General features: G+C 42.1%; 1 protein-coding gene across 2 annotated transcripts; it reads right to left on the bottom strand.

Annotated features, from left to right (window-relative positions):
• Positions 1 to 3,573: 3,573 nt before the first annotated feature.
• LOC149845207 (protein NUCLEAR FUSION DEFECTIVE 4-like) lies at positions 3,574 to 20,253 on the bottom strand. 2 transcript variants are annotated; one of them, XM_089997510.1, is made up of 3 exons: positions 19,858 to 20,253; positions 11,747 to 12,684; positions 3,574 to 3,655 (listed from the first exon to the last, which is right to left on the bottom strand). In XM_089997510.1, exons 1-3 carry the CDS (start codon positions 20,164 to 20,166, stop codon positions 3,628 to 3,630), a joined length of 1,275 nt encoding a protein of 424 aa, XP_089853636.1. In that variant the 5' UTR covers positions 20,167 to 20,253; the 3' UTR covers positions 3,574 to 3,627. The 2 variants fall into 2 exon arrangements, with proteins under 2 accessions (XP_089853636.1, XP_089853635.1); XM_089997509.1 differs by lacking the exon at positions 3,574 to 3,655 and adding an exon at positions 9,240 to 9,794.
• Positions 20,254 to 22,069: the final 1,816 nt, after the last annotated feature.

Genomic DNA, 22,069 nt, shown 5'->3' with positions numbered 1-22,069 from the left:
TATGACATAGCTGTCAAAAGAACAAAAGAGCAATGGTAAGACCCGCCCTGTCGGCGGAAACTGATGAGTGGCAGGGTCAAGGCTCCTGCATAACAAAAAAAGAAATAGAACGGTAGTGGCCCACGTTCTCTGACTAAACGGCGAACAGCAGGGGCATCGCCCCTTGCCTGACCAAACCACGAATGACAAGACGACAAATGGCAGGGGCATCAACCCCTGCTAGACAGAGCAGCGAATGGCAGGGGCTTCGGCCCCTACCCGACAAGCAGTGAAATGGTAGGGGCCTAAACCCCTGTCTGCCAAAACAACCAACGACAGAGGTCTCAACCCCTGCCTGAAGAAAGCAATAAATGGGAGGGGCCTCGGCCCCTGCCAGTCACAACAACCAAAGGCAGGGGCCTCGGCCCCTGCCTCACAAGAGTAACAAATGGCAGGGACTTCGGTCCCTGCCTGACAAAACTGGCTGACAGGGGCCTCAGCCCATGCAACCCAATGAATGGCAGGGGCCTCAGTCCCTGCCAGACAAAATGGCAATCGGCAGGGGCTACGACCCCTGCCTGACCAAACAAGGAAATGGCAGGGCGAGGCTCCTGCCTGAAGAATGAATAATGATAGGGGCCCTTGCCCCTGCCCCTGCCCCTGCCTGACAGAATAGGAAATGGCAGGGGCCTCGGCCTCTGCATGGCGTAATTATAAATGGCAGGGCCTTGGCCCCTGCTTGTCTGAAAAGGGAAATGGCAGCGGCCTCAGCCCCTGCCTGACAGGGTCACGACGACAACAACCCCCCCAAAAAAGAAGAAAAGCATGGCACAGAGGGAGGGTGCAGGGGGACGGCTGAGGTCGTACGATAGTCCATAGGGAAGAGAGAGAGGGGGGGGGGGGACAGGGAAGACTGCCCCCCCTGCCGGCTCTCTGACAACCCCAAGTGGAAGGGGGGAGATGACAGAGGCCTGTAGGGTCCCCCCGTCTACCCTTTGATGGTCACAGAGGGAGCGAGAGGGCGCGACAGGGGCCGTGCGTCGCCCGTCGACCTCCCAACAAAACCCTTAAGAAGCGGGAAAAGAGGGAGGTAAAGAGGGGGGATAAGTGCGTACCTGGGAAGAGGATCACCGACATCGTCGGTCGGTAGTGGTTACAGCGGCGGCGACGATCGGCGTGCACAGGGAAGGAGGAGAGAGCCGACACGAGGAGAGCGAAGAGGCGGAAGCTCAAGAGGGAGGCGTGCCTCCCCTCGCCCTCCTGCGATGCTCTTAAAGAGCTCAGAGGAAGCGATAAATGGGGAAACCCTGATGGGTTTCCCTTATCGGGTTGAAGGCACGGTGGGGTGCGGCGCTCGGGAAGAGGATTAAAATCCTCTTCTCGAGTCAGGTTTTTAAAACCCTATCGAAGATGGTCCCGGGTCGGGTCCAGACACGACCCGACCCGAGTCTGATATAATTGTTTTTTTTAAACCGTGGGTTTTACAATTATACACTATATATGATTCTATCATAAATGATATGTGTTCTAAGGCAGTAAAAAAACTCTATATGTGATTCTATCATGCTCATATGTGTTCTAAGGCAGACAAAAAACTATATATGTGATTATATCATGCTCATATGTGTTTTAAGGCGGTCAGAAAAACTCTATATGTGATTCTACCATGCTCATGTGTGCTCTAAGGCAGGCAAAAAGTTGTATATGTGATTCTATCATGCTCATATGTGTTCTAAGGCAGTCAAAAAACTGAATATGTGATTATATCATGCTCATATGTGTTCTAAGGCAGTCAAAAAAACTTTATATGTGATTCTATAATACTCATATGTGCTCTAAGGCAGGCAAAAAACTTTATATATGATTCTATCATGCTCATATGTGTTTTAAGGTAGGCAAAAAACTGTATATGTGATTATATCATGCTCATATGTGTTCTAAGGCAGTCAAAAAAACTGTATATGTGATTCTACCATGCTCATATATGCTCTAAGGCAGTCAAAAAACTGTATATGTGATTCTATCATGCTCACATGTGTTCTAAAGCAGGCAAAAAACTGTATATGTGATTATATCATGCGCATATGTGTTCTAAGGCTGTCAAAAAAACTGTATATGTGATTCTACCATGCTCATATATGCTCTAAGGTAGTCAAAAAAACTGTATATGTGATTCTTTAATGCTCATATGTGCTTTAAGGCAGTAAAAGAAGATGTATATGTGATTAAATCATGCTCATATGTATTCTAAAGGCAGTAAAAAAACTTATATGTGATTCTATCATGCTCATATGTGTTCTAAGGCATGCAAAAAAATGTATATGTGATTATACCATGCTCATATGTGTTCTAAGGCAGTAAAAAAACTCTATATGGGATTCAATCATGCTCATATGTATTCTAAAGGCAGTAAAAAAACTTATATGTGATTCTATCATGCTCATATGTGTTCAAAGGCAGTAAAAAAACTGTATATGTGATTCTATCATGTTCATATGTGTTCTAAGGCAGTAAAAAAACTGTATATGTGATTCTATCGTGTTGATATGTGTTTAAAGGCAGTAAAAATATTATACTGAAATATTATATAAAAGGTCAATATTAATAAACAAAATATACTGAAATAAATTATATCCAATGCACCTAAGTTAAGGCAATCAAAGTTATATGAAATCTAACGACATGCAATATATCGCATGGAACTTTCATACATGAGAGACACCTGCAATCGAAGTTCCCTTGTTCTGCAAAAAACTGTTGAACTCAGCTCAGAGAACGTCGACGATGGTTTCATGGAAGTAGTCATGCATTGTGTCCTTAACGATCTGACGTACATCATCATTGGAAAAAATAGGATGCTTGGAGCTGATGTTGACAGGAGAAGTCTGTGAGCTGTGACTAAAGGAAGCAACGACATGTGAGGTGTTCATATTACTTCCAAACCCGAACACACAACCCTTTTTGGGTTCACCTGCTGCAGTCACCCATGCTGCAGGATCAAATGATGAATGCTGAGTAGAGTCATCGCCATATCGCTCTACCATCTGTTGCTCATATGCCTCCTACAAAATAATGTTTACAATATGTATTAATAATTAAGAATTACAATATTTATGATAACTTATATATTACAATAATTATTAATAGAATAAATGCATACCGTTGTCGTTCTTGCCTTCTTTGATACGAAGTCACCCGTGGTCTTCCGTTTATGTGTTTCAACAAACACATCCTTGTATGGTACAATGTCTCCTTTTTCTGCTTCCTGCAAAGTTAAATGATAAAAGATTTAGTTAAAAGGTTTGCAACAATACTTATAAAATTGACAATATATATATTAATGAGTTACCATTTTTTTCAGATGGCGCCCAAAAGTCTTAGATCCACCCGTGTGTAGATGAGCTTCGGGCATTTTCGCTCGATTTTGTGCAGCCTTCGCAAAACGATTTCGAAATGCATCCCCCGCCCACTTGTCGCACATTCCCTCCCAATAATCTCTCCTGATAGTAATAGGGTCATGACCCTTCCACTGTAGTGGATCATCTATTCCGCCAGATGTTTTTTTTGCTGCAATCTTTATATTGTGCAGCATGTCTGCAAATCGATTGATAGCCACCCTCTGCCACACTTTTCTTGCATCATATTCCTCTATCGTAGTCGCGAAGCGATTCGAAGCCTATATATATTTTCAGAAAGTTAGTAGACATGATTATAAAAAAAAATTAAATATGAAACACATTAACTATGACAAACAACTGTATACCGTGAATGAGGACCACAATCTGTATATCACCTATTTTGGATACTCTTTCTATTGAGCGACCGATCCTGGTAAATGTTGAAAAAGTGAATTCCTAATCTCGCGTACTATTTCTTGTGGTTCAAACCTTATGCTGCACATGAATTGGTACACAGTAAATATCAATATAAAATATTTATAAGATATGTAATAAGTGAAAATAAAATACTTACGGTCGATTATCGATACACACTATTCAAATGAGTCTTTATGTGCCAGACTGAGAAGACTCTGCATCCTGTGTTGGCTCCTGACTTGTATGATCAACTGGTGTAGGTGGGTCATGTACAGACGAAACATCATCTGTAAAAAAATACTTTAGAAATTCTCAGAATGCGCATTTCAACTAATCAAACATCCAATTAGTTAAATGATATACCTATCACAGGAGCCCGTGAAGATGAAGGTTGGGCCTGTCTACTACTGGATGAACGACCACTGTAAGCTCCACGAACCATATTCTAACGAATAAAAAATGTCATACAATACATTTAAATTGTTTCAAATCATTCACATCATTGCAATACATTTCAATACATTCAAATAATTCAAATCAAGTATTGCAATACATTCAAATCATACAAATCATTGGAATACCTGCAAATCATTCACATCATTGCAATACATTCAAATCATTTACATCAAGTATTGCAATACATTCAAATCATTCGCATCAAGTATTACAATACATTCAAATAATTCAAATCATTGGAATACCTGCAAATCATTAACATCATTACAATACATTCAAATCATTCACATCAAGTATTGCAATACATTCAAATCATTTGCATCAAGTATTACAATACATTCAAATAATTCAAATCATTGACATCAAGTATTGCAATACATTCAAATAGAGGTTTGTATTACAAGATTTTTTTCACTAGCTTGAGAATTCTTCCTCATCACTTGTTTGACTTTCATATTCTTCTTCTTCTTCTTCTTTATTGTTTGCCCATCCACTTGATATCTCATTTGGATCACATTCTTCTATGAATGAGGTTCTACAAATCGATTATTCTTACAAATCTTGTAGGGACACATAATCTGACCTATAGGATCTACTGTACTGACACTTGTCATTGCAAATTTAATAAAACTTTCAACGTCATACCTATAATCATGCAATAACTCATTGTCAACTATCCTACGGTACATCCAGTCATGATTTGCAGTCATTTTGTCGTATGATGTTACAAATAGTATCCTAACTAGTTAAAATAGAATCATCAGAATGTTATGATGAAAAAAATATCAAATTTATCATGCAATATATGATGTCATACAATCATAAGAATTATGATGCGTGCATTGATAACTTAATATTTTCATATGCAAACTATTCATAAAATGATACATTCATTTGAAGCATGCTTTCATTATACAATTTCACATGTAAGTAATAAACAAATTGAAAGTAACTACATGCAAGCATGGATACAATCACATTCAACATTGCAATACATCGAAAATATTCATATCAAAAAAATGTCAAACATATACCTGCAGCAAACACACTCCAATATCCTGCTAAATACTACCATGCCTAGCATGGAATCCGTACTCCAAAAATAAGAACACTTTTATTCTCATACATTTAAATCATGCTCAGCATAATCTCCAAACTCCAACAAAACAGTCCTAGATATCAACAACTAAGTGTGTGAACAGTAAAGTGTTGCATCCAATAAATTAAATAACATGTGATGCGCTTGCATCACGTACTCACCATGGGTATTCACCCAATTTGCATTGATTTTGTAAGTTACTTACCACGGGTGGGGGGGCACAAGCGGGATCCGTTGAGAAATCTGCAAGCGACAATGTGTTAAAATGAAGTCACTCTCTGCTGAAATAAAAAAAATCTTGCATTGGCCTTTTATCTAAAAAATGTGGCCCTTCCAGAAGTCGGGCTTCGGTGCACGTATTAGCTCTAGCTTTACTAGAGTTATTCGAGTAGCAGGAAGCATCAAACAAACTATAACTGATTTAATGAGTCATTCACAGTTTCACAGAACGATGCAGTGTAGCCTTCCAAACCGCATGTCAAACCCTCTAGCAAGATGCACAAGGAACCTTGCAGTTGAGCTGTCAGCACCAAGTAGGGACACGATTCCGCTACGGCAAAGGGAAAGCAAACACAGAGATCCCAAAAAGCACATGCCGTGCACACGGGCATGAGCATGATGGAGGCGTTGAAAAGCCAAGCACCTAGTGGCAAATTAGGGAGGTGCCCCCCATCCAGAAAGGCATTGAGGCGCCCCCCTGCCAGAAAATCAGGGGGCGACCCCCTACCGAAAAAGCAGGGGGGCGACCCTCCTACCAGAAATGCAGGGGGCGACCCCCCTGCCGGAAAAATCAAAGAGGCAGAGGGTGCCCCCCATCCGGAAAAGCAGAGGGGTGACCCCCTGCCGGAAAAGCAGGGGGGCGACCCCCCTACTGGAAAAAGCGAATTTAATATCGATTACCTGAGCGTCGTCGGGCGGCGGGCGTCTAACAGGGAGCGGCGAGATGCTGACGGGGAGAATCGACCGACGAGCGGCGGGCGATGGGGGTCGGGGAGAGGCCGATGGGCGGGATAGGGTGGCGGGAGGGAGAGGGCGGTGGGCGGGAGCAACGAAACAGGAAAGAAAAAGAGGGCTCTAATTAGGGATTTATGCGACATTTAGCGACAACCTAATTCCGTCACAAAGCCGTCGTAAATTTACATAACTAGTTAGCAACAAAAATATTTCATCGCTAACTGCATCTCTAGATAGCGACGACAGACTGTCCCTCGCCAAATATGTCGCTAAATATCGCGGTTATTACGATAAAACCTTTTGTTGCTAAGTCGTCGCTAATTTGTGATGGTTTGTGCGATGAAAGCTATTTTGTCGCTATTTTCGTAAATATTACAGATTTTAGTGATGGATTTGTTTCTCTCGTTAATCCGTCGCTAATTAGAGAGAGAACAATTCCGTCGCAAACGTCCATCGCTAATTCCCTATTTTCTTGTAGTGAAACCTCCTAGATGACTGAGTGATTACTACACTTACTGTACATCAGATTCCAGTCTCCATCCCATTGACCAATACCTAACTCTTGAGAATTTGTCTCCTACTTACCTATCGTACCTGACCAAATCTATGTGAACCATGAACCATCAACGTACCAAGAAGCTATCCAAGATCCTAGAAGGAAAACGACCATGGATGAAGAACTAAATGCTCTTGATAAAAATAATACTTGGTAGATGACCCGACTCCCCGAAGGAAAGAAAGTTGTTGGGTGCAGATGGATATACAAGATAAAGTACAATAGTGATGGATTGATCGAACAATTCAAAGACAAACTTGTTGCTAAGGGGTACACTCAGAAAGAAGGGATTGACTTCACTGAAACCTTTTCTCCAGTTGCAAAGATGAGTTCAATACAAATTCTCTTATCGATTGCTGCTAACAAAAATTGAGAGACATTCCAGTTGGATGTAAAAATTTCCTTTATGCATGGAGACTTGAAGGAGGAAGTATATGTGGATCCTCCTCCAGGACGGGAAAATTCAAAGGGTCTTATTTGCAAACTTAAAAAATCTATTTATGGTCTTAAACAATCTCCTCGTGTCTGGTTTTCAAAACTCAGTGAAGTTCTTGTCAAGATTGGGTTCCAAAGAAGCACTGCCGATTACACTATGTTTGTATCAAGAAGGAATACCAGAACTGTCATTCTTCTAGTTTATGTCGATGACATTATTATAACTGGGGATGACTTAGATCTAATGGAATGTGTGAAAAGTGTTCTACATAGTCGATTTAAAATTAAAGATTTGGGAAAACTAAAATATTTCTTAGGGATAGAAGTGGGCCACTAAAAAAGGGGTATGTTCTTAAGTCAAAGAAAATATACTCTCGACCTACTCAAAGAGACTAGAAATCTGGGATCAAAAGCCACCGATACTCCTCTAGAAGTAAACTGTAAGTTGAAGAAGAACGAAGGAGATGTGATACACAACTTTGAGAGCTTTCAAAAATTGGTGAGAAATTTGATATATTTAACGGTCACCCGACCAGATATTTCGTATGCAGTCAGTGTGATCAACCAATTTGTGCATAATCCCAAGTCCACACATGTTGAAGTTGCTCACAGGATCCTTCAGTACTTGAAAAGCAGCCCAGGTAAAGGAATTCTTATGCAAAGAAATAATAGATTGAAAGTTACAGGATATGCAAATGTGAATTGGGCGGGAGATCCAAACGATAGAAGATCTACTACTAGCTTGTGTACCTTCGTAGGAGGAAATCTAACAACCTGGAAAAGTAAGAAACAAGATGTTGTGGCCCGATCCAGCACAGAAGCAGAATATCGTGCTATGGCGTTGTGCGCGTGTGAGTTAATTTGGATCAAAACGTTACTTCAGGACATGGGAATAGAAGTGTCTCTTCCAATGGATCTTAAGGGTGATAATATGGCGGCTATCCACATTGGGGCCAACCTCGTTTTTCATGAACGAACCAAACATATTGAAGTTGATTGTCACTTTATTCATGAGAAAGTCCAAAATCATACTATCCGTACTCCTCACGTCGGAAGCAAAGAGCAACTGGCTGATGTATTCACAAAGGCATTAGGAAAGTAAAGGCACCATCAGTTAATTGACAAGTTTGGGCAGATTGATATATGTGCACCAACTTGAGGGGGAGACTGTTATCGTTATCATGAGGAAATCATACCCTCATTTGTTGTGTAACCGTTGAAGTAATGCCCTCATTTTGTGGGTGTAACCGTTGGGTCTTAGTGGGTATCTTCAACAGATGCGTCGGTTAGGATTTTTATCTTTTTTTTGTAACTGTTGCTTGGTTTGGTTTCCTGTATGGTGTGTATCCAACTTCTATATATACGCTGGCCATGTATCTCCCAAAATATAGACTTTCAGTCACCATTGAAGTGGGTCACTCTTTCTCCGTGGATGTAGGCACAGATGTACAGAACCACGTTACTTCTGAGTGTTTGCATGATGATCTCATTTTAGCAGCTGTCAGGGCAAGTCTCCTTGTGGTGGGATGTTGCAGGTTCAAATTCCAGTGGTAGGTTGGGGATCTGCCTAGCCCCAACTTGCCTTTCAAAATAAAGGTACATGAAACAAACCCAGCCTTTGACGGTTCTATCAACTTGTCCCCATCTGAAACAAACCCTGTTTTTTTTACTAGTTCAGAGGAGAAATCCTCTCATCACCTACAGCATATTGGCAGGCCTTCAGTTTTTTTAAAGTCTAGTAGGGTTAGTCGGACCCCTGCCAGTTATACAACTATTGAGTTTTGAACCTGCGACATCCCAAAACAAGGTGATGTGCACTAGCTGCTCTCCGTCGGTAAAGCCCTTGAGGTCCCCCTGGCTCACAGGAGCTTCAACCTTGTGGCAAGAATTCCTGATGTGTTTCAAACTAAGCCTCCTAACCCGGATTTTAAAACATCCAAAGTTGGCAAAAATTTTCTGCATTAACTGCAAAGAGCATCATGAACAATGTGTGGCAAATTGAGCCCCACCATGACCTGACCCAGCACACACAACACTCGGTCAAAACTCCGATTCTATACCGCGTCGTGTCTTCTCAAAGATGTCATACGCCAGCTTGGTTCTCAAGAAGAGCAAGGCATTACATAGCAGCCCAAACAGGGACACGAACCCCCACATCACGAACGTCGCGGCATAGCACTCGCGACCCATGCAGACGGTGGCTCCGTCTTTCTCAATGCCGCTTGAGTCATACACGAGCGCTGCCACTGAGCCATACAGCACCGAGCCCACAGGGATGTTGGAGATGAGGATGTTGTGGTTGACGCCGAAGCTGTTGATGCCAAACAGCTCAGAGGTCACCGACACGGCGGCGGCAAAGATGAAGCCGGAGCTTGAACCAACCAGTGCTGTCGCAACATAGATGGACAACATGCTCGGCGACATGACCAGCAGCAAGAAGGCAACCGGCGTGGGGATGAGTGCCAGTGCGATCCAGCCGGTCCGCGCCAAGTACACCCGTCTGCACAGTGGGCTGTTTGTAAATTAGGAAGGTTTTTGTATGGATAATGCATGAAATGAGAAAGGGGTGGCCTGGCCCGTTTTATGACTGGAACCAGCTGACCCGTCAGTGGGCCATGACTCAGTTTATGAAACCTTGGCACATGCAAGTCGCTAGCCCCACTTGGCACCGGTCGGGTTTGGACGCCAGCCCTGTCAAACAGCCCATGGCTCGTCAACAAAGCTGGGACAAGGTCCAATACTACTGGCTCAAGCCCCGACCAATGCCTCAAAAATGAATAAAAATGAGTTGCTGTTTTGACCAAATCTAACCCCACGGTTGCGTTCAGCATTAATAAATTAATAGAAATTCACCCTGAATAGCATTCTTCGATGTAAAAAAATTATCTTTGAAGGTTGAAAATTGTGCGAATTTTCAACCCTTGAAAAGATTCAATATTCACGTCCAAAAAGCTTGATCCCAGGGTTGATTCTTACTAAATCAAACATGTAGACATCTATAGTATTTGTTGTGCAAATAATTAATAATAATAAAATTTAAAAATATAGATTTTTACAAGAGAGTTATATATATATATATATATATATATATATATATATATATATATATATATAGGTTAAGACTAGGTGCTTGAACATTAGATGCTTGGGATGCTTTCTTGTTGAGTTTTTCAGGTTTTTCTCATTTTATTTTTAAAATCTGACCATTGGATTTTATAGGGATGAAGTGTTCAATTCTGACACATGGGTGGTAAAATCTTTATAAATTTTTGAGGCTCCAAATATCATTTTTTTTTCATAAAAAACACATGATCCAGGTATGGATTCCTCGTAAATGGATCATACCAACACATTTATGGGGTCGAAACTGCAAAAAAACACTAAAAGAATAGTAAAACCCATCAAGCACATATTGCAGTGACCTAATGTTCAAGGGACTACACTCTAATCATGGGTTAAGATTTGCCATAGTCATGTTGTACGTGCAAACGACATAGCAAATGAGGTTGAACCCTTTTTTTGGTTTAGATGTGAGTTATTAGTGAGAACTTGCTTTTGGATTGTCGAAATCCGTTGTGTATACAGGTTTTTTCGATGATCCAAAAATCAATGGCTATGAAGGAATTGATTCTTCCTTACTCATAAAAACATGTTTTTCATAAAAAAAACACGATGCAAGGATTGATTCCTACTCAATCCAGCGTGCTAAAGACATCTATGAGATTAGATTGTGTCAAAACAACTCACATCCTTTTATATATATATATATATATATATATATATATATATATATATATATATATATATATATATATATATACAGAGGGCCCTTAGTTGGTACAAAGTAGGCATTTTCATACTTTTTGTGAGTTTGACCTATAAATGTGTTCGACGCCATCGATTTGCTAGAAATTGATACTTGAATTATGTTTTTTAATAAAAAAATGTATATTTTTTAAACTGAAATTTATAAAAATGATGTGCTAAGGGACAAAAAAAACCTACTCACATCTCACAATCACACAATCCGAGCACTGGTACTTACAAAACGAAACATGTAGACCACATCTATACAGTATAGAAAAACTGACCAATTTACACGTACCAATTCTCCGAAACCATCCTAGACCTCACTTCAAAAACGTACTTGCATATGTTTTTTTTTTTTGCTTAATCTGAATGCAGATGCATATATCATTAGTTTATTTACTAAAAACCTTTCTTTGAATGGAATCAATTTAGCAAGAATTTTAGATTTATAAGCAATCAATTTTTTGGTGTTTTGCGTAGCCCAAATACTTTCCAAAGTACTTGGGCCAGATCAACCAACCACGCCTCCTGCTTCAAGGTTACGGGATGAATTCTATCCTCTGCAAGAGGACCGAACCAATGCTCTACTTAACCGAGGAGAAAGAAAAGGGGCAAGCAATATAGTTTTTGGTGGTGACGTACCCGCGGAAGAAGTCGGGAGAGGCGGAGAGCAGGCGGCCGAAGAAGGAACAGATAGAGAAGAGCGACACCAAGCCGGCGGTGTTCGTCCCACCACCCAGCGACTCCATGATCTGGCCCACGTTGTTGCTGTAAACCAGCCCCACCGTGCCACCACAGAGATAACCCAGATAGTACAACCAGAAATCCACCCTCCTCAGCAGCATCCACGCCCCATGCTCCTCCCCCAGTATCACCAACATATCCCACCGCACCACCCACCTCCACCACCCTCTTCCCTGCGCTGCATCATCGTCATCTGAGTCCTCTTTCTCCAAGGGAATCGGAGCGGCGGCGCCACCCTCGCCGTCAGCACCACGAGAGAGAAGCGACTTGTGCAGCTCCAGCTCCTCCACGCCCACGAGGTTGAACCCGGAGGCCGTGATCCTGAAGCTCCTGTGGATGCTGCGGTGCGCCCATTCCCTCGCGTAGACGACGCCCGGCACTCCCAGCGGCACGACGAGAAGGACGGCGGCGACGACGAAAAGGGCGCGGTAGGCAGCGACGGAGGAGAAGGAGAGGGAATCCGCGAGCACGAGGTAGGCGCCGATGAGGATGGCGAGGAGGTTGAGGGAGAGGAAGACGAGGGAGTCGGCGAGCGTGGAGGTGGACGACGACGACGGCAGCTGCGAGGAGTGGCGGACGATGGGGAGGGCGGTGGCGAGGGAGACGGCGAGGGGGAGGAGGGCGTTGAGGAGGATGTAGAGGGAGGGGAGGGTGTTGGTGGAGAGGGTGAAGGAGTGGGCGGCGAGGTTGTAGAGGGCGGGGCTGAGGCCGTTGAAGCTGACGGTGAGGGCGAGAGCGAGGGATCGGTTGGTTGGGAAGCAGCGGATGCACAGCACGAAGCATACGGTGTTGAACCAGCAGATGCTCAGCCCTGCCAGCAAGCACATCAGGAAAACCTGCACACGACAGCAGCAGCCAACACCTTGTTATTAAAAACCAAAATATAACCTCAACTAGCTTATAAAAAATTTCTTTTGCTTAAAATAAAACCTCTCATAAACTACTTGGGACTAGATAGTCGAGTCCTCTTTGAATTATATATCCCCAAGAAGATTTGATGTTTGTTTTCATTCATAGGGTGCAAAGGATGTTAGTTCAGCAATTTCTCATGAAAATTGTATGAAACAACTAGAAGCGGACCAGCTGATTGGGGCACACTTAAAGAGTGCAACGTGATTTTTGGAAGTGTATTATTCTCTATGATGTTTTTTTTGTGTAACCTCTGTACAATTGTTTATAGTTTTCTAATAAAGGGTCGGGCGCCCTCTCTCTCTCAGCTTCTTTGAAAAAAAATAAAATAGATGTGTACCTTGTAGACGTGTTCAGCATCCTGTTCCTAACAGAAACTGGCTTTTGAATCATGATTTTTTTTTTTACCCAAAAACAGCATTTTATGATCCAAGAATGTATGAAACATTGTGTGTCGTTGATTTTTGAAGCTTTATGAAATTATACCTATGTGTTGTAATTGGACTATTCAAAAGCTAATTCACACTAAGCAAAACATGTAGATCGTCTATGTAAACTTAGTTTCATGAAAAACAACCAAAGAAAAATAAATGAAAAAATGAAAAAAAAGGCTTTTATATCTAATGGTGAAGTTACCAAATGTTTATATATATATACATCAGTATTGATCTGGCTGGAGTGCCTACTCCCACCTAATAGAAGCTTTAGATTGTTAAAATTCTTAAACTTTTTAGTTGATCAAAACTTATAGATATGATCTATAAGCATTATTTAGCAGAAAACAAGTTTTAGATCATGCTAGTGTAGCATATATGCATGCTTTTTAAGATCCTTAAAAATCAATGGCTCACAATGTATCAAAATTTTATTACTTAAAAAATTTACTTTTATGTCCAAAAAAACATGATCCAAAGCATGATTCCTAACAAATAAACTAAATAAAGTTTAATTGAGAAGATACAACCTACAACCATGATTTCTAATATGTGGGAGTAGGTACTCCCGGAGCACCTTAGCATATATATATATATATATATATATATATATATATATACACACGTGTGTGTGTGAAAAATTTATGCAAAATGAGCAAATGTGTGCCATTTATGCATGTCAAACATGGGACAGTTTAGTATATTTGAACTTGTTGAACAATATTTGCTTTCTAAAAAAATGATTCGGCGCACTTGAACATGAAAATAACTTAATCTAATTCATGTTTCTCGCCATGTTCAAACTAAGCAAAAGTCCTGCAACTATGTTTTTTTTTTTTACCTGAGGATCAATTTGTCAGTATTGTATCGGGTGTCATGCATCCAACCCTCCCTTCCCAATGACTGCAGGCCTGACATGCATCTGCTTACCTCCAATAATTAGATTTATTCTCCTAAAAACATTATACATACACATTGAATTAGAGATGGGATCAGGTCAGAGTGTATGCTCTGACCGTTAATCTAATTAGTCCAATAATTAGATGAACGGCATTCAAAACCTGTACTAAGGGGATGCCCATCACTTGGAGGTGGGCCACTCTTTTTTCCGATGTCGTTGGTATTTTGGATGGACGGCATCCGAATGGCTTAAAATGAACGGCTCACAATGAGCTTGTTCGTTGTTTTGATGAGTGTCGTTCAGATGACGAAACGAGAGAGGCGCCTCGTGATCCTCCCTCATTAAATTAGATATTGTGAGAAAAAAGTGTCTCATGACCTACTTTTTCTCATAAGGAGTCGGTCACGACTTCCTGCTTCGAGTCTGCATCCCATCTGTGTCCATCTACCCGTGTCCATGTGACAAAGAGTAGGTTCCACATTCGTGTGGAAGGTGGGCCCACAACTCACAAGTGGCTGTCACCAAAAAGTTTTGCATGAAAGCTCAGTGTGTAATTGCCATGTAGCTACCCAGACAGAAAATGAAGCAAAGGCTCAAGAAAGCGCAGTTCGCGTTTGTGAGCAACAAAGGATAAGATTGTGGACGAACGGTCAAAAAGTAAGTGACACCTTCCCGATGCAGCAGTGGGACCCACCAACTTTTTTCTTGTCTAGCAAGAGGGTATCAACCACACATTGGCAGTAGGGATGGCAGTGGGGCGGGGTGGGGGACAAGGTCTCCACCCCCGCCCCGCCTCAAGATTTTATCCTCCACCCCTGCCTCCATCCCCAGCGGGGATGGATTTTATCCTCCACCCCCGCCTTCATCCCCGTTTCATGTCCTCCATCCCCGGTTCAAACGGGGATGAGGCGGGGCGGGGATATTGCGGGGAAAAGTGGTCGGGGTGGGGATGAGGCAGGGATCGTGGCGGGGACGGGACGAGGCGGGGTGGGGAAAAGTGCATGTCCATCCCCGCCTTCATCCCCGGACGGGGATGGATTTTAACCTTCGTCCCTGCCTTCATCCCCGTTTCATACCCTTCATCCCCGGTCCAAACGGGGCGAGGCGGGATGGGACCCCGCTTTCCCCCGGCCATCCCTAATTGGCAGGCCTCCGGTAGGTGACCAAAGTGTTTGGTAGAAGATGTTAGTACACGTCACCTTGTGTTGAGACGTTGCAAGTTCAATTCCCAATGGTATGATGTTTAACTGGTGGGAGTCGGCCTAACCCCGCTTTCCCCCGGCTATCCCTAATTGGCAGGCCTCCGGTAGGTGACCAAAGTGTTTGGTAGAAGATGTTAGTACACGTCACCTTGTGTTGAGACGTTGCAAGTTCAATTCCCAATGGTATGATGTTTAACTGGTGGGAGTCGGCCTAACCCCGCTTTCCCCCGGCCATCCCTAATTGGCAGGCCTCCGGTAGGTGACCAAAGTGTTTGGTAGAAGATGTTAGTACACGTCACCTTGTGTTGAGACGTTGCAAGTTCAATTCCCAATGGTATGATGTTTAACTGGTGGGAGTCTGCCTAACCCCAATCAGCCTATGAAAAAAAAAAACTGATGGGTGGCGGTCAGGTGCACTTTGTGCAATGTGATTACACCTGATCCGAATTCCTATGCTCGGGGAGTGCCCCCAATTTCGCCGGGCCTTGAAATAGGAGATGCCCAGTAGTTTTCAAACCAAGGTTGGCCCATGTCAAGTTAAAGACCAACCACGATCGTGCCTAGTTGAAGAGGCCAAGCCCCTGTGTGCCTCGCAAGACAATTGGCAAGTCTTTGGTTAGGTGCAGCAGCACATAAAAAAATATGCAATGTGATTGCACCTGATTCTGCCTTCTGTGATCACCTACCCCTCTCTCTCCTGCAGAATAAGGAGAACGGTAGGTGGTTCTCGTGGTGGTTAGGTGTAGATTTTTTTTTTTTTTTTTTTGTTTTCTCGTCATTTTTATCAAACTCAATAAAACCAGTTATGTGAGGTCCATTAAAGTATGTTGCAAACAATTTTTGCAGAAGCGGCATATGACATGACCCTCGTCCTGATGTGTCGTAAACAAGCGATTAGGTGGAAATCACGTATGGCTAGATTTCTCATTTATGGATTGTTTTTGTGTTGTACTTGTACCTAATAATTCAGCGTGTCCGTCTCCATTTATTAGACCCAGAACCATCCAGCCCAACAGCCTCATTAAAAGGCCACGCTGGATCAGGTGTACTAAACAGTATGAAGTGACCGTGCCCTTCAAGCTTCCTTTTTACTAGGGATATTCACAAATGTATGATAGACTACTTTTATATGCAAGGGAGGGACATTTACAAATGTGAGAGTATTTAATAAAAAAAAATATTGGTACATGCAAATGTTTGTAATCATGATTTGTAAAAGTCGTATTATACTTATAGGTCTTCTTAGAATAAATGCTTATACATTTATAAATGTTATGTCTCATGTAAATGTTTTCACACAATTGTGAATGTCCTCCATGTACTCTTTATACTATTTTAGTAAAAAAAGGTTCATATATTTAAAGCCCTTTACAAAAATGATTCATACTATATTTGCAAAGGTAGATTAAGAGTATTTAGTTAAAGAAAGTTGGAACAAAACATGATTTATGAAAGTCATAGTATATTTGTTGACCTCCTTTAAACTAAATAGTTTCACATTTGAGAATGTACTAATACATTTGTGAGTGTCCCCCAGCTTGTGCTCCTTATGCAATTTTAATAAAAGAAGGTTCCTACATTTGTGGACATTCATAAAAATGATTTGTGATGATCATACTATATTTGTAAAGATAAGTCAAAAATATTAATTTGCAAAAGTTCGTAGTATATTTGTGAGTCTCTTTTAACTAAATATTAACATATTTGCAAAATGTCATGCATAAGAGAATATTCAGATACATTAGTGAATATCCTTCTACCTACACCATTTATGCGATTTTTAGTAAAAGGAGGTTTGCAAAAATGATTTGTGAAGGTTGTAAAGGTACGTTGAGATTATTTAGTTAAAAAACTTTGCACATTTTGCTAACATTTATAAACATAATCGATGAACATCATAGTATATTTGCGATTTTTTTAACTAAATACACTACAAGAAACCTGTGGATTAGCGACGACCTAAATCCATCGCTAATCCATTGCTAAACAGTTTAGCGTCAGATTAAAGACGGATAACTTTCATCAGAAATTTTTCGACGCTAAGTAGTGACAGAACTTATTCGTCGCTAATGTGCGACAGATTAGCGACGAACATGATCCATCACGAGTCTTTTGCTATTTTAAATTAGAGATGGATAGTATCCGTCGCTAATTCGTCATTAAATTTTTAAAAAAAAAAATTAAAAAAATTACTTTCTGCCGGCGCGTTCTCCGACAGGAAGTAATTTTTTTGCACAAAACCGATGCGTTCTCCAATGTGTTCTTTTGCACAGAATTGGTGCGTTCTTTGACATGGTCTTTTGCACAGAACTGACGTGTTCCGATGTCGTGACGCTCTTCCGCAGCGAGCCAGTCACAACGGGAGAAGGGATGCGGGTAGCCGCAGGCAACCTCTCGCGGCGGCCGATCGGGAGAGAGAACGACTCTCCCTGGAAGGAGACCGACAAGCTCTGTGTCAACGGTCAGAGGACCTCCGACGCCCGCTTCACGGAATAAACTGTCGGCGAAGGAGTGAACGCGCAGGAAGGGGTAGAGGAGCAGCATCGATCGACCGACTGCGATATTTTCAGGATCGTAGTGGAGACTGGATCCGACGAGGGTGAAGCGGGACGGGCGGTGGAGACTGGCGAGGGGCACCGCCAGGAGGAGGATGATGCAGAGGAGAGGTAGCGAGAGTTGACCTCGCGAGCCTTTGGCCTCCGGGGGCCGACCCCATTGTCGCGCTCTAAGGGTGCGAGAGGTGGCCGTTGCGCATCGTCAGCGGAAGGGCGGGGCTTTTGGCGTCTTGAGAAGCGCGTGGTGGTGGGGACCGTAACCACCATTATCAGCAAATCATGATGGTAGGGATCTCCATGACCAATAAAACCTGCAATTCCATCAATAAAAACGGATGGAGGAAAAATTTTGAATAAGGAGAGGAAAAATTTTGTGCTTCAGGTGGAACGGTTTAAATAAAAAATTAGCGACGAAATTAGCGAGAAAAAATTTTTGTCGCTAATCCGTCGCTAATTAGCGATAGAAAATTTCTCTCGCTAATTAGCATTTTTTTGTAGTGTTTTGGCGATGAAAAAATGTTGCCGCTAATTCATCGCTAATTAAGGACGAATTTAGCGAAAAAGATATTTTCGTCGCTAATTTTGTAAATATTTTGAATGTTAACGACAAATAGTTTTCTCTCGCTAATCCGTCGCAAATTTGCGACGGAAAAAATCTGTTGCAAATTTTCGTCGCTAATTAGCATTTTTCTTGTAGTGATACTTCCATATTTGCGAATGTCCTCACATCTGTGAACTTCCTCATCAGTGTCACTTATATAATTTTAGTAAAAAAGAGGTTCTCATATTTGAGAACATTAGCAAAAATAATTCAAAAATGTTTTAAAAAATCAAGAATAAAAAATTTAAATATGAAGAGAATTTTGGCAAATTGTAAAGCATTTTAAAAAATCTACTATTTTCGTGGACACGATCATTTTTTAGGTGCGGTGTCCCTATGACTTTGTCCAAAGCAGAGGTAGACGTAGCATGTCATGAGAAAAAAAAAGACTTGAAAAGAAAGGAACTTTATAAGTTTTGTGTAGATGCTATGTTTCCACAAACAATTTGCTTAAATTCCAACTCTTGTGGATCAAAAGGCGGACAACCAATTAATTTAAATAGAGACCATCAGTACATCACCATCATCATCTTTAAGATACCCTTTGCAGGCCACGGTCGAAAACCAAGACACGTAATTCATCCACCACTTCACTAAAGAATTCTTACACCAAAGCCCACTAACCACATGCACAACCCAACCATTCGAATAAAGGTGCCATCACATTGCACAAAATAAAATCAGACACGCATGCCCCCCCCCCCCCCCTCCCCAAAGTCGAGTGGGGTCCACAGTCTGAATCGTACGGGTGCCGTGCGGTCAGGCATGACATCTTTGATGGTAATCCGTGGGAGTCTGATACGAATCATCCATGTGCAAATGCCATACATATAAACTATTTTACAGCGGTTCATTTTGATGGATGCCGTTCATCTAGAGCATTCTGAAGAAAAACAAAACGTGGGACCCATCTAGAAAACACATAGTCCATCCATCCATGGTATTTAGGATGCCGTTCTGGATGAACGGCATCACAGCAAAGAGCGAGCTCCGACAGATTACCGTCTGAGCTCTGACTTGATACGCACTCTATAGAAAACAGGGGATTAATTGTAATATAAACGATCCTAAATGTCTCTTCAAGATCTCGAAAAAAATGAGATCTTTTTTTGGATGTACACTACTACCAACAACAACAACACACAACAGCAGTAATATTACGAGTCGAAATAGGGTGCAAAATGATTTTGCACAAAAAATTGTGCATTAAGCAACCCATCACCCTCCATCAGGTGTAGGATTCACACCTGACAGGGCTGTCCCCAAGATGGAGGGTGATCAGGTGCTTAATGCACAAATATTTGTGCAATCATATTGCACCTGATCTTTTCGTTTACCTATTAAGAAGAAGAAGAAGCAAAACCAAGTGAAGAAAGAAAGCAAAAGAGGTGGGGGAGAGAGGTGCACCAGGAAGTAGGGGAGGGTGAGGAGGCGTTGGATGAGGAGCCATTGGACGCCGTAGCCAGCGAGGCCGAGGGAGGCGGCGACGAATAGGGCGGCCCATAGGGGCATGTGGAGGAGGGCGAGGCCGGAGGACCAGCCGAAGGCCTTGCCCAGGTCGGAGGCCACGGCCAGGTAGTTGAGGAGGAACTGGGAGATGCCGAGCACCGACTTGAGCTGAGACGAGTAGGCCGAGAAGTCGAAATTGGTGCCTGTGAACGCCTGAATCCACACCGTCGCCACCAGCACCAGCCACTTCCTCGACTCCCCACCCATCCTCCTGCACCTCTCTCTCTCTCTTCACCTATGCAACCAAGAAATCAAAGAATCGATAATGGTTGCCGTTTTATGGTAATGGGAGCACCCACCTATCGATTTGAACGGTAGCTACCGCGTCAAGTTTTTATTCTGAATGTTAGATCATTGCTACCTTCTGAACCATGTTAATGTGGCCCCCGCAACAGAATGGCGTACTAAATGGTTTTGTTACGCTGCTGTGGGAGTGAGACCCCGTATATAATTAACTATGGATTTGGATTTTGTCAGATCCTGAACCAGATTCTTTCAAAGAAAAAACAAACAAAAAGGGAAAATATGGTATTTTTTGAAAAATATGGTTTTCTTGGGGAAAATATCCGTATATGCAAAATTATAAAAATAGTATTTGAAACAAAAATATAGAAAAAAAAACTCTGCAAAAAGGTGTTTTCATTAGTATTTTTTTTGGGTATAATATCAGCCTTTGAAACTTGAAAGTATAGCAATAAACTCACGATATTTTCAAAATATCAGCTATATTTAAGATACAGGGTGTAATTACAATGTCCTAGCGACGCAGGGAGGTCTTATGTGTTTCGGTTCAAGCTTGACCTAACACTAGATACAAATTTCAAAGAGTAGGCCCATTCTGAATCTAGCTCATCAAAGTTCCAAATCTGGATATGAACCTATTTATTTAATTACCTGAATCTGACTAGACGTGATCACATTTGTTCTAAATCCAACATGGATGCTGGTTCATCATCCTTATAATCATCTGACAATATGACTTGGATCCAGTATTGAACTGAGTCGGACCCGTTGGCATCCTTACTACCATCGTTAGCAACAAGTGGATCCAGCTAGTGATGGTGATAAGGAAAGGGCAAAATAATTATTGGTATACTCATCTTCTTCCCAGAAAATAAAGATTAGGACAAGCAGTATGATTGTTTTTGTTTCACCAGAAAGTCACAGCAGACTGAATGGTAAAGGTGTGAATAACTGGATCCAGGTCTATGATTCCATACTTTCCGTTGACTGTCCTTCGCCTGACTCCTTTGACAGGATCCAGGTCATTTCTCGAAAAACTCATTTTAAGATACGGCTCCGATGTCACGTGTTCTTTACTTTTTTTCAACTTTTGCACTAAATTCAAAGTTTTTTATAATAATAATAATAATAAATGTCCAAAAGCTCAGAAAGACGGGGCGGTCTGACAGGCGAGCAGTGAGATCCGGCAGGAGAGAGGGCGGTGGTCCGAGACATTGTTGTCAGTATCGGTGCGTATCGTCCTGAATCGTACGATACGTATCGTATATCTAGAAAACGATACTGACATGAACTGATGAAAACGTAAATGTTTTAATTATTTTTTGGCTGATTCAAAACTATTTAATTGAGAATCGGTATAGGCTGATTCACCTGAATCATTGGCCAATCCATACAGGTTCGATTCCCATACTGACAACATTGGTCTGAGAGGCGAGAATGGTGAGAGAGATAGAGAGAGGCATAATCAGTTTGTGAGTATAGGTGTCCCTCCTCCGCAGAGAGATGTTAGGGATGACAGTAGATGGGGGGAGAAACGGGGCCCCGGTTTGGACCGGGGATGGAATGGGAATGGAGGTTAAAATCAAAACATGTATGAGGATGGAGGCGGGGTTGGACTTATGCTTTTTTCGGCCTCGCTCCGTTCCCGCCCCGCCCCACTCCATCCCCAATCTTTTTTTAAGGATGGCAATGGATCGAGGGGAAACGGGAGTCCGTCCCCGCCTCGCACCATTTGGACTGAGGATTGAGGACATGAAACGGGGATGAAGGTTAAAATCCAAACCCATGGAGGGATTGAGGTCTGGATTTTGAGACAGGATGGGATTGAAAACCTTGTCCCCGCCCCGGTCCACTGCCATCCCTAGGT

This window comes from Nuphar pumila, chromosome 2, assembly GCF_984573655.1.
Source record: "Nuphar pumila chromosome 2, dmNupPumi1.hap1.1, whole genome shotgun sequence".
In the NCBI taxonomy this organism is placed as follows: Eukaryota; Viridiplantae; Streptophyta; class Magnoliopsida; order Nymphaeales; family Nymphaeaceae; genus Nuphar; species Nuphar pumila.
The sequence above is the reverse complement of the archived record's forward strand: the minus strand, read 5'-3'. Positions and strand labels throughout refer to the sequence as shown.

Excerpts from the sequence above, each read along its gene's own strand:
- LOC149845207 (XM_089997509.1), bottom strand. The coding sequence starts at position 20,166 with ATGGGTGGGGAGTCGAGGAAGTGGCTGGTGCTGGTGGCGACGGTGTGG. Across the intron at positions 12,685-19,857 it reads TCACCCTCCCCTACTTCCTG|GTTTTCCTGATGTGCTTGCT; the intron begins GTGCACCTCTCT and ends TGTCGTGTGCAG. Across the intron at positions 9,795-11,746 it reads TCTCCCGACTTCTTCCGCGG|ACGGGTGTACTTGGCGCGGA; the intron begins GTACGTCACCAC and ends CCCACTGTGCAG.